The sequence below is a fragment of the Betta splendens genome, chromosome 6 (assembly GCF_900634795.4).
Source record: "Betta splendens chromosome 6, fBetSpl5.4, whole genome shotgun sequence".
NCBI classification, from domain to species: Eukaryota; Metazoa; Chordata; class Actinopteri; order Anabantiformes; family Osphronemidae; genus Betta; species Betta splendens.
Genome location: NC_040886.2, coordinates 6,288,643 through 6,307,715, shown reverse-complemented (window position 1 = coordinate 6,307,715; position 19,073 = coordinate 6,288,643). Strand labels below are relative to the sequence as shown.

The following is a 19,073-nucleotide window of genomic DNA, read 5'->3' as shown; positions in this document are numbered from 1 at the left end:
CGAGTGTCGCATCCACTGTGACCTCCTACGGGAGGCATCAGAGGCATGATCTAGTTGCATTACACTACAAAAAGTGTGAAAAGCTCTCGGCCACAAAGGGTTTAAGGGCTTGTGGATTCTGCTAAGGTGCGGATGTTGTAAGCTGAGTCTGAGTGTTTGAGTCTTGTGTTTCAGCACTTGGGTTAATCAAGCGGAGGAAGCAAAGGAGAAGATGCAAGAGACGCAGCGGGGAATCACCCAGAATCTCCTGCTTTACGTGTTCGGAACATGCATATGCACTCAACCTGTCCTGACATCACGCTTTATGAGGCCACTCTTCAGCCCAGAGGCGACTGGACCCGTGAGGGGGGGGGGCGGTCCGTCATGCTGGCTTTATTGGCAAGGCTGCGGGGCTCCGCAGAGGACAGTGGGAAGATGAATCTCAGCTGACCCCAACCTAAAGCTGCATCGGCGGGCCGGAAGCCAGCAGCGCCTTGCCCCTGATCCAAACGGGCCGGCTCGTATATCCCGCGGTAAAGCTCTCTCCATCTTCACTCGGACAAATTGAATCTCAGACAGGCCGTGAAATACTCCCCCTCTTTTCTCTCCCTGCTCCTCTTTCCCTGATGTGTGTGTCCACTAGAGCTGATTACAGGAGGGTGTTGTAAACTGGACTTTACCATAGAGCATGTGTTCACCGGCCGGTCAAGCATCAGCTGCGTATTTCAGAATAACAGAAACTAATCAGAGTTGAGTCATGGCTCAGACGCCCCCATCTTCTGTGAAGCTACTTGATTAATCACATTGCTAAAAACTATTACACATATATGTCACAAGGGTTATTTCGAATTGAAGACTTCACATTTTTAATTGGGACCAGTAAAATGATTAAAAGCGGTTGTATGTTGTGTAAAAGCTGACATATGAGAACAGTTTAACAACACAAGGATGCAAAGTTGGCTTCAAAGTATCAGAACAGCAGCAGGTAATATTCAAATACTGTAACTGTATACTGTACAAACAAGAAAAACACTGTATGTAACTATGGCTTCTATGTGCTTTTTATCATTGAACTCTGGAGTAAAACCGCTTCCAGTGCGTTCACTCAAACGTATTTATGTTCTCTTAGAATGTGCTACTGTACCATTTTTCATTCTCTGAAGCATAATTCATATCAACATCTTGATGTGATCGTTCATCTCTAGAAGCGAGCTACCCATAAAAAATATCACCCAGCTATGAATCAAACTGCTTGCACTTCTTTTCCCACCTTTTCTACACACAAGTTTAAACATCTTGTAATAGCATCTGTGCCACCAGCACAATAAATCTTTAAAAGCTCTGGGACTGGTAGCTCCAAACATACAGGGTGTCTATCAATTATGGGCTTTCATATTAAGATATCTGAAGAAGGATCGCAACAATATCAGGATTCATATTACATAAACCAGAGCGTATCTGAGTCCATGGACTCAGTGTGTCCTCGGGATCAACTGTCAAAAATGATGAAGCACTGGCTACGTTATTTTGATAATCTAATTACAGAATGAATCATAATATTTTGCCTATTCCCATCATCTTTATATACGGGGACGGGCAGCCGATCCCATTTGGTCAGTAAGCTCAAGATGAGAACTAATTTACTTGATGAATAGTCTTGTGTAGATCAAGAGAGCTACTATAAACGACTCATGGGCTTGTCACTCACCGCTGTTAGAGTCGGCTAATAGATTTATGTGCCTGCGTGTGTGTGTGTGTGTGTGTGTGTGTGTGTGTGTGTGTGTGTGTGTGTGTGTGTGTGTGTGTGTGAGTGTGTGTGTGTCTACAGCAGACTAATACGGCTGCCACTTTCCACGCCTAATGCTTCTTAATGCAGTGGTGTTGCCTCTGATAAGCGTGTCATGGTGTTTACATTGTGGAGACTTCCTCTCCCTATTAGCAGTCCCCTAGCGCACGCTAGCGAATTAAATGCTTCATGCCGGTACTAATGGAGCGTCCACGCCTGCCCTGCATTCAGAATAAGCCAATCAAAACCGCTCCTTGGGCCAAACGTGTCTGTGGGATATGAAAATCAGTCCCCGTAACCTTCTTGACACTTCAAACGATCTCTCTCGATCAAGCCTAAAATATTTTATAGACAATGAAACCAATGCATGATAAATTTATACTTACAAGTATTTTTTATTTTCATAGACATCGTGTAGCTTTAAAACGTGAGGGTGTTCTATGAGCTTCAGAATAGCTATTTCCCGCTCCACCTGTGTGAGAGATGGACAGATAGGAAGAGAGAGAGGGAGGGAAAGAGACAAAGTCATTAGTGAGGCATTAACACAACTGAAAGCACAGTGGGATGAATTCATCTGTCCTCCTAAAGAGCCCCTTCTCTTTCACCGATGCCAAAGCTGAAGCACAGGAGAGACAAAGCGAGTGACCTCGCAGCTGCCTGTGATCGGCTCTTATCTCACAGGTTTTTTTTTTTTTTGAGGTCACCTGTCAAGGTCATTGTCGAGAGGCAGCGATCTGTGCTCGCGCAGCTCGCGAGCGCGAGGGCTTAAGAGGAATAAGGACCAAAGAAAGAAGCTGACTGGCACTTTCTACAGGCAGGAAGGACACAGATAAGCTCCGACCACACTCCGCTTGGCATCCGGGCCAGCGAGCGCCGCTATCGCAGGTGGAAAATGCGATTTGCTTCAAAGACTGAAGGAAAACAGCCTGTGTTTGTCTAATCTCGCGCGTCCCCCTCCTCTCGCGCAAGACGCTAAAGTCTTGTCGAATTCGGCGCAATCGCCCTTCATGATCCCGAGGTTCGCTTGAGGTGAACGTGGCATCGGCTCGGCCCGATAAGAAACGCGAAAGTGGAATAACCTGTCAAAGTCATGCACGGTTCTGTCCACCGAGAGTGCAGCCTGTGGGCGAATCGAGGTCAGAGCGTCTGCTCAGGTACATCACCCCCCCCCCTGCAGTCAGTGGCTCGACCCAAGCACCACGACGTGTCCAGAAGAAGCGGACCAGTCGGTCGACACAAGCTCCTGACTTATTTATTTATTTGGAGACGACCCCGGAACGCTGCGGGACCGCCGGGAACTGGGCTTCGCCGCGAATCAAGCGGATCGCTTTGAATTTGTGTCAGCGTGTCCGAAGGTTGTACTCGGCATGTAGGGCTGCCACCGAAAATCAGCCCGGAGCCCGGTTCGACAGGAGCCGGCGCTCCTTCTTGCCCCCCCCACCACCACCTCCCGCCCCCCGCTGCACCTCTCCCGCGCCCCCTTCGTGTCCATCTCCCCCTCCACCTCCGGTGTGTAACTTCGCCTGACAGTGATGGAGATGAAAGGACAGCGCGAGTTAAAGGCTCCCGTGCCTTATCTCGAAATCAATTTCCTTGCGTCACTTGCCTGTGACAGCTATCGTGTCGCTTTAATGTCACACTAATCATGGCTTTGGCTTTACATACTCTCCAAGTCGGAGCTGGTCGGCATAGCTCTGCTTTTATTAAAGCCCACTAAGCCGTTTGCTTACCCATGTATGTAATTGTTCCTCTTAATTATGCTCCGACAGTTTGTCTGCTAAGGCAGCACTGAAGATTATTTTGCCACAATAACATCATTATTAATATTCTCTGCAAATAATGCACCATCCCTCATTCCTTATGGGAGCCACCGCACTGAATCAGCTCACAACCTGACACGGAGAGGAAAAAAAAAAAACGACTCGCAGTGCAAGTAGCGTTGAAGCCGCAGCCAAGAACAAAAGCCACGGGGGAATACAAGGCTAATAAAGCTAGGCACAGCTTGTATAAAAAGGGTAAAGGGGTAAATTGTAATTAGCATTAGCATGGAGTATCAGTGGGAGCGAGGGCTAGGCTAATCAGGGCTAAACCAGAGACTAATGAACACTATCAGCACTGCGTCTCGCCAATTCCTCACCTGAGGCTAAGGTGTGTTGTAAAGGATGAGCCTGCGGTGGCCATAGCTCGCTAGCAGCGCGCGGGGCTCCCTGCAATGAGACTAATGCTACGCAGGACTCTGGGAGGGATGAGCTGTCGACACGCTGCAGAGCCAGCAGCTGGCTTCCTAAGCTTCCTCTAAGTGCCTCCTCTCAGTTAATTGAAATAAGAGAAATGGGGCTTAATGGGAGGACTTAACTCTACAACTGCCTGATTATTGCGAGATTAGCTGTTGATTAACACGCTAATGTAAGTCTGTGGCGCAACCTTTGGCGCGTCCGCCCGCGATTGTCTGTCAAAAGGAACGATCGGGGGGGCGAAGGCCTCGTTTGTTTCCACCTGAGGAAGAGAGAGCTGCAAACGAGTAAGTAGCGGCGGGCGAAGGACACGTGCGGACGCCTCGCGACCCCTCGAACGCCAGGTGGCCGCGCGCTCTCCTGGCTGAGCTCGGCCACATGGCTCCACTCTCTCTCATTACGCTTTACATCTGTGCGTGGAGACAGATCCCTCCAACAGCCGTCGCGCCGCGGCTCTTCATTAAGCCTTTATTAGCAGGCGCTCGGCCACCGCGCGCCAGGACACGCGCACTGGAACAGATGGACAGGTGTTCGGATGAACACACCACTCCTCGTAGTGTGTTTCCTTTTTGGGCCCCGTGGTCGTTTTGTGTTTGATATATTAATACGTCGGACATGTGTGCACGGGGAACACGGATCCAGCTTGTTCGTTTGAATGGGAGATAATTCATCTTGTCCTTTTGGAGAAAAAGCAGAGTCTCCCGTCAACGTAGCGTCCCGACGCAATAACAGGCCGGAGCTATGGTTTCTTCTCCCCGGAATCGAATTGTTACGTTGTGGCGTTTCCAAAATGTCTAATGTGATTTATCACTTGCAATCCTGGTGTAATTTGCACATGCAGACGTTGTGTTTTAATAGAATTTGAAACAAGCGTGGGAGAGAGAGAGAGAGAGAGAGAGAGCGAGCGGCCGGGAAGACGGATGATAACTATGGCTCATGCGTCATTCCAAATCCAAAGGATGAGAGGAGAAATTTTTGCATAGTTCCATCAGCTCGCTATTGATTCTTTAAATTACAGCCTTGGATGTGAACGGTCGAATGGACGAGTAAGCAAATCACTGGCGACATCAATAGTCCAGTGACAGAGGACAGAGGCCCAGAGAGAGACGGGCGACAACAAAGACGCAGAGCTATTACAGTCGCGTCACACGTGTCAGGGAGCGACTGGAACAGAAACCAGTCGAGAAGACCAAATCGCAGGCTGCGCCGTCTCCCCACTTACTGTACAGCCTCCTGTGCTCTCTCTCTATCGCTGTGTCTCACGCACACAAGGAAAACACAGACATTTTCCGTCGCCTCCCCCAGGCAAACAAGTGAATGGTCCCTTGATGCCGAGATCAGAGGATCAAAGTCAAGAGAGTATCCATAAAAAAAAAAACGTGGGTGGGCCATGCTTACGCGGAAGCTGCAGTGGATGCTGCCGGTGGATGGGAAAACAAAGGAGAGAGGAGCGAATGCTCGATACAGTAATTCTGTGAGAACTGAAAACGAGGAATGCAGTAAAACGCATCACGGCGCATAGTGTCAGTTTGGCTCCCTTGTGTCTCGCAGGGTCTTTTGTTCCTAATTAACAGCACACAAGGAGAGGCGAACCTTTTAAGCAGCGCCATGAACAGAGCAGCCCGCAGAGAGTGAAATGATAACAGGTGAGGCTGCGATACGGCAAGAAACATTCAAGTCGAGCAGAGTGCACCGTTACGCTACAAAGAACGCATTAAAATGAGAGTAAAATCTGAACTAGTTCTTCCTCCAAATGGTTGATTGATCATTCCTGGAATACGACTAATTAAAAGGTTGTAAAGGGTTATTTTGTGAAAAGCTGTCAACATTTTAATAGTGCCTGTTATTCTAAAAATGACTATAAAAATTAAGATAGAATGATGTCTATATTTAATATATCATGTATATTGTATAAAAATAGATAGGAGAACAAATGAAAGATTATCTCGCTCAACCAGACCATCATCAGATCTTTATTATCATCTACGCTGTATGAGCAGAAGTCATTTTCCAATATGATACAGCAGGCTCAATTTCTGTTTTGTCTTTTGGTAAAATAATACATTTAAAAACTCATAAATGTGCTTCACTATGAAAGCGCATTAAAGACGTGCTGGGATATTGATGCAATAGACACACGCAGCAGAGAGAAGGGAACTGGAGTAAGGAAGGCGGCGACGTGCAGCCAACTGTCAGCGAGCAGAAGGGGAGGAGACGACCGGCGCGGCTGCCGGCTGACAGGCGCAGCCGCTCGTCCTCCGCTCGCGGTTGTGACACGCGGACACATGAACGCATGACGCACACGTGCTCCTCGTCACGACAAGCCGCGAGCCTCCTCCACCCGTCCATATGTCGGTCAGTGAGCCAGCGGGGCGGAATCTGTGTCTTCTGCCAGTGTGTGTGTGTGTGTGTGTGTGTGTGTGTGTGTGTGTGTGTGCGCGCGCGCAGTACGCGTTTACTCATGCGTACCTGGAGGGGACCACCTTCGTCAAAAGGCCAACACAAACGCTGTGCGCGTGTTTTACACTTCGGGGTGTCTTAACTCCTGTTCGTTCTCTCCCCGGGTTCCTCCCCGAGAACCTGCTTATCCAGCGTTAGCGTCAGAGATGTGCAGACGCGGACGCGCGACCACGGCTCTGCAGCGCGCGCGCGTTACCTCCCGCTGGGCCGCGCTCCATCCGAGCACACACAATAAAATCCTATTTGTGTGAATCCATTCCAGTCAAAGTGGCTGAACTGAGGAAAAACTCATTTCTCTGTTTATCGCCCATCTCTCCACCCGAGCAGCGGCGGCTGCGCGCGTCATCGCAGCGGGGCTTTTTCTGATAATCACGGTATCAGTCATCCTTTGTGAGGAGGAGGTAAACTCCCCACACGGGGGAGTTTGATCAATGCCAGACGCATGTAAATCGATCAGGACATAGTCTCTGCTAGTGAGCTAGTTCTTATCCTTCATCCATCTCCCAGCCTTTAAAATCTCACTCATTACCACATCCCACCCAAGACCAACTCTGACACCACTCCTCTTCTTCCAACACCCCTCGTTTATTTTCTATTTTTCTCAGTCTATGTCTCTAATCAAGTCTGTGATATGAGCCTGTGCTGCTGACAGATTAATCAGGCTGCCACTTAGACCGGTGGCAGCCCACATCATTTCCCACTAACAGACACGTCCCTAGATGACCTTGGTCATAATAGAGTGTAATGGAAGCGCTTCCCCTCGCCCTGAGGTCAGAATCATGGGCCCTTATCTAGCCTGCCGCATGGGGTGATAGGTGGAGCGGGATGAGCTGGGATGGGATGGGAGCGGGGAGGCGCTCCGACTGCCGGGACGCTCAGGCGAACGCCGTCTGCAGCGGGATTGATTGATGGGTGACAGGCCGGCACTGGATTCCTCTGGCAGCCGTGTTCTGGTGTCAGCCGCCTCAAGTGTCTTTTTGTCAACCCACCCGGTCCGTCAATTGCTCCCTAAGTGCACGGCATTCCATACGACTGGTGAGGTGACCTTGGACTGTGTGGAGATGTGAAATGTGGATTAATGAACTCCTCACACACACACAGATAGCGACTATGATGATTAAGGTCATCCATACCAGTGACAGAGTCTAATAACCTACAGCAGCCTACATTTGCATATGACGTAGAAGAAACTGCAACAGAGGAAGGATTTCTGAATTCACACTAAATGCCTCCTACTGGGAAGAGGTTTATTCTTTGTGACAGCCAAACTTTGGTTTTTAGCATCAGATAGAAAACACCTCACTTCTTTTAAACATTTACAATCAAAGTGAAAAACTGGGACGTGCACTGTACATGTTTTCCTCAAACCAACCAATATCAAGAGTAGAGAAATGAACTCAATAATAGAAAAGAAACTTAAATAAGTCAACAACAAAACATGTGCTGGGAATTAAGTTGGATGTGAGAAGAACTTCAAACAAAGACAATTCAGGGCAATAACACCGCTTCACTTGCTCAACTAATTATCTCCACATATGTATACATGGCTTATTTACTGACACCGGGGCCTGATCAATGCTTAGCCAGGTAGAAGAGTCAATACTGGACAGACAGCAGGTCAGAGAGTAACACAGGTCCACTCAAACTGGCTAAATTAGCTTAAAACTTTGTCGGTAAGTCCAGAATAGTTCTAATTATGTCATCTGTAGCTGTCACATGACTTAACTGGGTCTTACACCGAGCACATGCCTTTGACAGCTACTGTAGGAAGTGAGCTCATACATGTATGTCTGAACCTCATCTGACCACGAGGACGGTTCCATGAATGAGAGAAAGGGCCTGACAGTATTTACATAAACATGGACGAGAGAGAGTCTGAGCTCGGCACCATGAGGAAAACAAGTCCCCACTGGGGCAGAGATGAAGAGGCTGGTGAAGTTAAAAGCACCTTGTTTACATCTGCAGCACACTAACTGCAAAAGGCCAAATATACAGGGATCGACCCCGAACTCTCTGACTCAGAACAGTCAGAGCCAGTTTCCTTGTCAAAGCCGTAAACGTTCACATGTGCAGTCGTTCCAGTTTAAACTGTAAGATTCAGCGGATAAATGACAACTTTTGGCAACGGCAGCACGCACGCTTGGCACGGCAGCGTGGAGCCAAATACTGTAAGTACAACCTAGTATGTTTACGCAGTCTGTGCACACGCAAGTGGCCAAGAAACTACCACCGTTGGCAGTGGTGCTCGTGGCAAGCTCGTCCGCAAGCTGTGAATCACCCCGCAACCCTGCTCGTCTGATGTGAGACGATCACAGACAGAATCCCCGCTGAGGGGGGGAGACGGAGCCTGGAGGGGTGTGTGTGTGTGTGTGTGTGTGTGTGTGTGTGTGTGTGTGTGTGCTCGCGGACTCGGAGTAACTAGACAATGGTCATGGAGATGTCATTTAGGCTGTCATTTATAGTGGGTATGTATGTATCCACACACACACACACACACACACACACACACACACACACACACACACACACAGTTACCATAATGATATCGCACGCAAACCGTCATATCGCTGCGTCGTTGTTGACAGCGACTGTCACAAACCGTAGCATTCTTCACTGTCCATTAGCTCAACTCCGCCGCAACACAACACAACACCCCACCCCCCACACACACACACACACACACACACAAACCTCACCTACTGTAATGTGGACACTCTGGACTCACCAGCACTCTTCAGTATCTGTTCCCTGTCACGGCGACACACACACACGGAACAGACACTTATGCAGCGCTGGACCTGGATGATGTTCCTTTGATTATCAGTCCTCACCATAACAAGACAGATGAAGATGATCACAGCACCTCAGTGCGTCCACTGGTAATAGGAACAATCGGGGGAATCCCCAGTGAAGAGCTAAGCATTAAACAGGCAGAAGACAGAGACTGAACTACAAAGGGAGACTTTCCTGATCTTCCCACTTGTGTGTAGAAGTGCTGGATTAAAACCCTTCGCCCTTCGTTCGCAGAGACACAAAGCAGAAATACAGATGCAACGGCGAATAAAAAAGGCAAACAAGGCTTTCTCATCTGTCTGACAACACACCGGCTGTTGCCTTTGAAGAGGAGAAACAAATGGCACCGGTTCAGACGCCTGTCTGTCTCCTGTTGAGCTCAACTGGGGGGGGATCCCCCCGCATCTGACGTCTGCTTTGTTTGCGCTCCACCTCTGTTTCATCTCGATAAGACGCGCGAGAGGCGAAGTCAGTCAGACGTCGCCGCGTGCGCTTGATGAGAGCGGCTTCACGCAGCACAGGAAGCGTCGGGTGCGATGCGAGACTCGGCCGTTGGTCAATATTCGGAAGTAAACGCGACGTGACGGGAGTTTAAGCAAAAGGTGACGTTTGGTCGCGATCCATAAGCATCACGAGCCCTGCAGGTAAAATCCATCCAGGTTCCGTTTCACTATGGACTCGTTACCGCTCAATAACGGGAAAAAAGTGGATATGCGCTGATGGGAGAGCAGTGATTGGAAACAAGACGAGGCTTGTAATTATATAGACGTCCAGCCAGCGGTGAGGCCTTACAAATGCAGGGAATCTATACTACTTCAGTGAATGAGCATGAATCAGGGAGGAGGGGAAACAGGGCGAATAAAACTTTATTAACAACATGTCCAGATACCTAACTTTTGCGCTTTGGGACAAATCCCTTTGGCAGCAGTTACAACTTTGGTCGTCAACCTTTTAGTTCAAAGTGGCTTTTGTGTAATGCTTGATCACTGAGGCCTGACCGACGGAGAACCGCTGCGATAGAAGTCGTTCCACCAGAATCTCTGGTGTCTGTGCGGCACTTCTGAAGCTCTCTTCAATCAAACACTGGTCATCTGCATGAACGAGGTCCTCATCACCTGGAGGTTCAGGCCTCCTGCCACAGATCCACGCCTGCTTTTCCCAAAATACGGAGGCTCCGGGGAACAGTTCCAACTTCAGGAACAGTATTTGCCAGTGCTTACAGAAGCTACAGAGACATTCACACTACACCCATACGCACAAGACAAACTACTTCAACGGGACGTAATGAGCCAGAGCAGCGGCTGCCGTGCAGCATGTGACGACCAGAGCTGGGAATTCTGCAGCCCGTGCTGCCGGGATCTAACTGCGTCGGCTTCTGGCCCGGCGCAGCGCAAAGCTGATGAATCAACACGCAGGGGCACAACATATGAAAGCCATTTATTTTCAGGGATGTCTGCAGGTCTGCAGTCGCTCGGCAGCCTATGCACAAATGCATACGTGTACACACACACACACACACACACACACGCTACGTTTCTATATCAAACACTCACTTGCGGCACAATAGAGACGGGCCAGAATGGCCAATCTATAATCATTAGGAGGGAAGAGTCGAGATGGCGGCGGAGGAAAAGCTACAGCGCTGTCACCGAGGTGTCGGAATAACGAGATTAGACCTGGTGTGATTCATCTGTGGCCGCGGCTGCTGCTCCTCACTCGCCCACCACTGTCTCCGTCATTTGATCTCCTCAACCTCTGCTTCTCCCACGTCTCTGCTGCTTTGGTCTAAGAATCCGTGTCTCAGATGTTGCACATCTGGAACCCGGGCGCTACAGGGACAGACTGTATGAAAAGTAAAATGTGTATTTGTGTAGTTCTTGGTAATGAACAGCGTTATCAGGGTCTTAACTTTCAGCCCATCTTGGCTGCATCTTAGCAGCTGCAGGGTCCGGTTGTGGCTCGGCCCTGTAGCTCTCCTCCATCACAGGCAGGGTCCTCAGCAGCACTATTTATTTGCTTCAGGGGCCAATTATGGAGTGGACCCCTCCGTCTCTAAACTTCATCTTTCACATGCAGGCTTTTTGTATAAAACGTTACAGGTGACATCAAGGACGGAGGCAGTAAACCTCTCGTAGCCTCAAAAGTGCCGTGTCCTTTTGAAACATCCTTATTTCACGGTATCCACTGCAGCTTCGCGCTCGCCATCCTTTCTAACCTTCCCCACTTCCCCCACCTCCCGCTCCATCCCTCTTCTCTTCTCTTTTCTTCTCTCTCTCTCTGGACGCGGGGACAGTAGAGTGACTTTGAAATTGTGCCGCTTCAGGAGGAAAAGAGAGTCACTCTGGCTAATTAGTTGTCCTTATCCCAACAGAAGCAGCAGAGGCAGCGGCTCACTGGCTCAGAGGGAGAAGCGGAGCAGCCACCAACTGCTGCATACTAAAGATACCCCTCTCCCTCTGCTGGCTGCGAGCGCTGGAGGCTAGCAACAGTTTAACTCACCCAGAGACTAAGCTGCAGATTAGGGAAGTTGCTCCACTCAGCATAATGACAGGTAACGTGTTGCAGAAAGAGACGACCGGAGTGTGAAATACTGCAGAGTCAGGATATGAAAAGCTCTGTTTTCCATAGCAGCATCATCATCATCAACAACATCATCATCATCATCGCCACATCAGGTACAGCAGGTGCTTGAAAGCTTTGCAAGGATATTCCATGAGTGTTTGTGTAGTAGTGTTACTGAATCTCTCTCTCTCCTGAGTAGTGCTCGTTTTCATCCTCTCTTTATCAAACGGCCCAAAGACATGGAATCAAAAGGCAGAAGCTTGAGAAGGAAACCCTAACCTTACCCACACACACACACACACACACACACACACACACACACACACACACACACACACACACACACACACACACACACACACACACACACACACACACACACACATGCTCTCTGTCTGTGTCGGTCTCAGCATTTGATACGTGACAGGCGGCCACTTCCCACCGACGGAGATTCTTATTACTATTCAAGTAACTCCATTGTTGGGTTTTTCCGCTAAGATGTGAATAATAAAAAAAAGACTAGGCTGCACTTGCTCTTTGAAGTAGTCAAGACCCAATCCCCTGGATACAAACTGACATAAAGTTCATAGACAAATTCATTATCCAAGACAATTCAGTGTCTTTCTGGTCTTAGTGTCACAGCCTGTGGGGCTAAAGAGTTCAACATTAGTTATATAAAGTTCAGCACGCAGAGAACGGGGCCAGGGCCTCTCTCCAGCCGACACGCGGAGATAATTAATTCAAGGCGTCTGCTGATCTCCTCAGACCCCTTGACACCCAAGGCTAATCGGAGGAAGGACAGTACTGGGACGATGAACGATCTGTCCCCGTGCACACGTCAGAACATGCGTGTGTCTACTGTATATACGGCGCCATCACCCACATTGTTAGTAATCCTGTGCATGTATGCATGACATGCGTGTATCTTCATGCAAAACACACACACACACACACACACACACACACACACACACACACACACACACACACACACACACACACACACACACACCTGTCCAGGAGAGTCAGATTCTACCCTAATGGCACCGTGGGGACCAGAGACATTAGCATATTAAAAGGTGACATTTCGCAGTGTGAGGCCTGCAGCAGACACGGTGACACTCTGACAGCCACACAGGCAGGCCAGAGGAAAGAGAGTGGGGAGTACAGTACATGACAACAGCAGTACACTGCTGGATGTGGGTCACAAAACACCAATCCAGCAGAGCAAGCTTTACTAGTGAGGCCCTTCTCATATCACTCAACTTTTCCTGTATATAGCCACACACAGGACATGATATCAACTGTCCCGCGGGTGGAACACCTACTGGTTATCTGGAGAAATAGCACATCTGCAGCAGTCAATACATACAATACATAACCCAGCATGGGTTATGTATTGACTGCATAACCCATGCTATAGCTTGTTAGCATGCTATAGCTTGTTAGCATGCTACTGTATAGCTTGTTAGCAAACTTAAACCTTTAGGTTCCATTTAAACCGATTTAAGGTTCAACTAACTAACACAGAAAACGGTACTGTATAATTTAAAATGTAGCAGGGCGTGAGTTAAGCTAGTCGGTGCTTTTTACCTTTAGAAGAAGACTAAAGGGCAAGAACTTAATAATTCTCTGAATGTAGCTAGCCATTCTCTTTGCAAGGATCCGGGGAATATAATAATGGCAAGCTTTAAGTCCAAAACTATGTAAGCCATGAAAAACAAAGCTCCCAAACTACCAGTCACTGAAATCCAGCCAATCAGCCGAAAGAAAAATTTTCCTTTTTTGACTGGTTATTTTTGTTTTATAAACAAAAACTAGCGTTCCAATATCCACCATTTTGGATTTGCATTCACCAAATGTGGCAAAAAAAAAATTCTCGTGTGTACATTAGCTTTAACCCTAATCCTCTTTACGAAGGTTAAAATAAGGCCTAAAGTTATTCATACAAAACATGAAACACACACATGAAACACACACATGATTTGAAAGCAACTGATTGACAACAGAAAAAATCATCAGCATTCAAATAATAAATAAAATAAATAAATAAAATCAAATAAAACTTCACTGGATGTTCAGCTTGTCATGAACAAGCACTTGCAGCGACCCCCCCGCCCCCCCCACACACAGACACTGCGGCTTCAGCAGAAGTGCCACTGTCTAAAACCTGTCAGCGTTTGGCATCTGTTACTATTATTTCCCACTGTGCGGTGGAACACCTGGTTTGGGATGTTGTGCCACTACCTTCCGCTTCGCTGTCACATGTTACAATGGCTCCGCCGACCACTTGTACTACTACTAATAATACTTCTGTCAGCATAGGGGAAGCAAAGATGACCAGACCCCCCCTCATGCATACATTCCATTATGTGTTGAATCGATAAGAGGTAGAGAGCGAAACCTGCAGCAAGACGGCGAGGAATGAAAAAGAGCCAGGGAGACCCTGACACAGTAAGAAGCTGATTAATACCAGCTGCTCATCAAAACCCGGGGAACACAATATCCCAACACACACAGAGTTTTTCATCTAAAGTCTAATGGTGTTGCCACAGCAGTAATGCAAAACGGGGGGATTTTCCATTAGCAGATAACCTGAATGGAGAACAAACCCATCCGCTTCCTGCTTTCCAGCTCATGAGCAAACAATTACAGTAGGGTCTCCTCTCTGTGTGTGTCCTGTGAAAGACAATTTTCAGGTTGGAGCATCTTGTTGTCCTTTATCTTTCTGCTCTCTTCGGTTTCTTTAGAACTATTTCATCCACACAAGGGCCAATTTTGCAGCAAGCCAATTTTGAGCGGGCAGTGAATAGTGCCGCCCAGCATGAGCTTGGAAATCTGAAGAAAAAAGCAAAAAAAGGGAGAAAATACATCTCTCGGCTGTATGCTTCAAAACCGGAGAAATTATGAATAGGATTTCTACACCAGGAGGATTGTGAAGTGCTTTAGAGTGAATCAATAATAATTATAGATGGAAAAAAACTGTTTTTATTGTTATTTTACCCTTATTTTACCCCTCTAATAGAAGGTCTGACTCCTGGCATTGAAGCAAACAGCTTCAAACTACTTCAGCTTAGAACGTGAATATGAGCCGCTTCAGATTCTCAACCAGTGAATCACCTCTTGGAAAGTGATAATATGCTATAAATCCCTGACATTCACACATTTTTGTAGCTATTTTTTTGTGTAAAAGTCCACACTAAGGCTTAAGCTCTTTTTAATTTAAATTTCTGAAACCCTGGTGAGAGCTAGACCAAAGTCTATGAGTCAAAAACGTGGCCCCGTCAGGAACTACTACCTGTGCTAGCAAACAGATTAAGCTGTGGTGGTTGTTGCATCTTTGTAAGGCCCTCATGTTTGTTGGACTCGCAATTTAGTCATTTCCCAAAACAGTGTGTATTTGACACAGACACAGTTTACGTCTTCATTTTATGAATGAATTGAATTACTCATTGAGGTGGAGGAGGCCGACTTGCTCACTTACCTTCATTAGAACTGACTCGCTGAGTTTCTCCCGGTTTACAATCTTTATGGCGACTTTCTGGCATGTTACACAGTGGACTCCGAGTTTAACCAACCCTAGAAAACAAAGAGGAAACAGGTTCAGGTGTGTGCGTTTGGGACCAACAGCACGGCGGCGCGTGTTCAGACGCTTTGTGGTAAGTTGCTAGAAAGCGCATTAGCAGGGGACATTTAAAACTTCATTTGTGAAAAACGACTTGGTAAAGAAAACTGAGAGTTTGTTCGGCTAAACACTAATGCACATCGACCATAAAAATAAAACAAGGCCAGTGACCTCATGTACAGATAATGACTTCTGAAGTATAGACAGTGTAGACATGAGCCTCTGGGGTTTATTGGAGTCATAGAGGCAGTAAGTGAATGAGCCATTTGTGTTATCGATTCCTAGAATGTACTAAACTGCTATAATAATAGTTGTGTGGACTTGGCTAAAACTCACGGTAAACGGCAGAGGTAACAAACGGAGGCGTTACGAGGCCGGAGGTCGGGCATTAGATGGAAATCGCTATTGACCGCGGCTCAGGAGTGACACCACTGAAACAACAACGCACTGAACTGTGGGCGAGTGAGTGAGGACGGAGCGTTCAAAGGCCCGACACAGCCGTTCCAGTGCGTGGGGGGCGCCGTCGACCCGCTGATCGGCCACGCGAGCGCACGGGCATCTCCTCCGCCTGGCGTTGGCTCAACCACCAGCAAGAACAACCTCAGCGAGCGCTCGGTGACAGAGGAACAAAGCCTCGGCGTCTGTGTGTGTTTGATTCAGGGGGAGCCATGACAACAGCACCGATCCATTTGCTAGCAGCGACCAGCAGAGCCGCACACACACACACACACACACGCACATTAGAGAGATGTTTGCATCAGATAGATTACTTACAAAGTGAAACAAACACACATCCACGCAACAAACAAATGTCAGCTCTCTTTTATTGATTTCCCCGATGGCCCCCGCGGAGCTTCGGGGATTCAGAGACAACAGAAGATGATTTTTTAAGCTTTTGAGCTCTCTAATAGCCGGCACACGGAATTTACAGAAACGCCGGCGTGGAATGAAGCGAGAGCTTTGATTCCCTGCCCCTCTCGTGCCGTCGGGGGCGAGGACGGTGGAGTTCAGCCGCTAAGGTCGAGAGCGGTGGTTCCTCAGGAAACGCGTCGATGCGGGGAAGCAGCGTCCCGCAGCGAGACAGGCTTACGTGGGCTTCTCGCCCGCTCTCCCACCGGCTCCCTCCCAGTTTGAATTCTGTGGCGAGTCAATGGAGTCTGAGGGGGCGGCGGCAGAGGCCAGAGCTGCTCGCCAGACAAATGTCACGGTGGCGAGCAAGAGGGAGCGGAGGAGACGGAGGAGGAAGATGCGAGGGGCAAAAGTGAGGGGACGGCGCTCTATTCAAATGACAGGCCACAGGTAATTAAGCAATAATGGGGGGCACTGTGTGGGCGTGAGGCCCCGGCTTGGGAGTCGAGGGGCCGCGGGGGCTGATAGCAGAGGGAGAACGCATGACAGCGGGCGTATCGGAGCGATAGGAAGGAAGCGAGCGCTAATAAAGCGGGAAGATTAAAACGCGGGAAGACGCAAGGACGAGGACGGAGCAGCCGAGCAGGAGGTGGAACGACAGACAAAGCCATTAGCCCTGTGATGGTAATCATATGTTAATGGCTGCTATAGAGACGCTCATAAGTCATGATAAACACATTAAAGAGAAAATATCTGCCTGCAAACACATGAAAAGTTAACTGGATTATTCGCCTCGCTATCCATCTTCTTCCGCCGCCTGTGTGTTTGTCAGCAGAGGGCACATTAGAGCGAGCGAGCGAGCGAGCGAGCGAGCGAGAGAGAGAGAGAGAGAGAGAGAGAGAGAGAGAGAGCACATTATGATTTTACAACCACTTTGTGTACGAATTGAAATGAACTCTCACACTGACGTTCAGTACTTAATGGACTGAGACACCAGCCTCCTGTACAAAAGTCACGACATCTGTAAAACATCCTCGAACACTCGACAGCTCCGACGACCAACGTGGCCGACGTTTGCGCTGATATTTGAATTTCATGTCATCCCCTTCTTGATGTTCCGTCACACGTTGCGATGTCTAATTAACATCTGCTTCGCAGCGTTTCCCAAAGCAGCCGCTCACTCAGCCGTCTGCTCCTCGGGGCCCTCACACCTGTGAGCGGTGAGGCCCCAGGGGTGGGGGTGGGGGGGGGTTTAGCTCTCCAGCTACTCCACCTGGACCGGCCCGGATGAGCCGAGCGGGTAGGCCCGTCTTTGAACGGCTTCAAACACCGTGACTTTGACTGGAAGCACAAAAGGGGCCTCGCAAGATTTGATTGGGAAGGAAACGACCGCCGCTGTTGTCAGAGCGCCCGCGAGCATATTGAACATGACTCATTTTCAAAGGGCTCCTGGAGCTGTACTGGGTTGTTAGCGCGCCGCGCTAAAGGTGCGGACAGGTGGTCGCTCTGCCAAGACGCTGGGTTCTGAGCCTGCTGAGGGCGCAGGCGTGGGGGTGATTAAGCGTCACACACGCAGCAGGTCGTTTATTACCTGGATCACACACGCACACTGTACACGAATATGAACAAAAGCAGCTGCCATCGATCAGCGGGTGAAGTAATCCCACTTCATGTTCACCCTTCTCCTTAATTAACCGCATCAAAACCCGCCACCTTTACAAGCGCGTCACAATAAGGCGCGTCACAACCTGGACTGACCGCCGCCCCAGGTTCGCGCCCCTCGCTGTCCACGCTCCTCCGTGATTAATGATCTAATGCGGAGGGACTGCTGGAGGAAGACACACAATGGGAACTTTGCTTCACGGCTCAGTGAGCATCAGAGCCGAGCAGCTCTTTTTTTGTGCTGCGCTGTGCTGGAAGCTGCGGCATTGCTTCAAAGTCATGGTTTCAATCATCTTCCCGCTGGCTTCGACAAATCAGGGTTGAATAAAAGCTGGGCTGATTGCGTCCACAGAGACCGGCCACTTAAGAGAGGCAGACAAAAGAAGCCAGGCCCCAAAAACAAGGCTAGACTGGGAACCAGAGCTGTGACGGGCCTCAACCTGGTGTAATTAGTTAACTAGTGCGTTACTAATCAACTGCTTTGTAAAAACCAAAGAACAGTGTGTCTGCTCAGGTGTATAGAGCATAACAACTAAAGTCAATAAGTCAGAAATTTCCTTTTTTTCATTTTAAAATAATTAAAAATAAATGGACCTGTGCCTGAACGATGAAGAAAGAGAACGAGAAAGTAAAGAAATAAAAGTGAGGAAATCGAAAATCCTTGATGCAAAATAAATCCAAATTCAGCTTATATTATTTTGGACTCTAGACTTTCACATTTTAAGCATTTCATTTTGAATGGACTATCGTGGTGCTCAGCGGAAAATTGCCAAAAGAGAACTGGACCAAAGTGTCTGAGAGTGGACGCTATTGTTGTATCGTCCGTCCTGAAACCTCTGACAGGTGTAAAAGCAGAATCATCCCGGCACCTTTTTGAACAAAGCGTCTGCAGCAGAATGTCATCCTTACTGAGAAAGATGCACGGGGACCAAAAGGCAAGATTAACAAACCCCTACTAACAAAATTAACAAAATTCCACTTCTTATTACAGTATATAAGTGGTCTAAATTGTGTTACCATGACATAACCAAACAGAGAGCTGCTGTATATGAAAGCCTTTGGGGAACTGTACTGTGAGATTTAATAGCAGGGCTGTTTATCTGGATGAGCTCTAGCGACTGCA

At 48.3% G+C, this 19,073-nt stretch overlaps 1 protein-coding gene across 3 annotated transcripts in view; it reads right to left on the bottom strand.

Moving 5' to 3' along the window:
- brsk2a (BR serine/threonine kinase 2a) overlaps positions 1–19,073 on the bottom strand; it is a 116,883-nt gene that overhangs the window by 34,167 nt on the left and 63,643 nt on the right. For all 3 annotated transcript variants that reach the window (XM_041071115.2, XM_055509822.1, XM_029154989.3), the window contains exons 2-3: positions 15,299–15,393; positions 2,152–2,237 (exon numbers count right to left, since the gene is read on the bottom strand). In XM_041071115.2, coding sequence (XP_040927049.1) covers positions 2,152–2,237; positions 15,299–15,393 — 181 coding nt within the window. The remainder of the gene's footprint in view (positions 1–2,151; positions 2,238–15,298; positions 15,394–19,073) is intronic.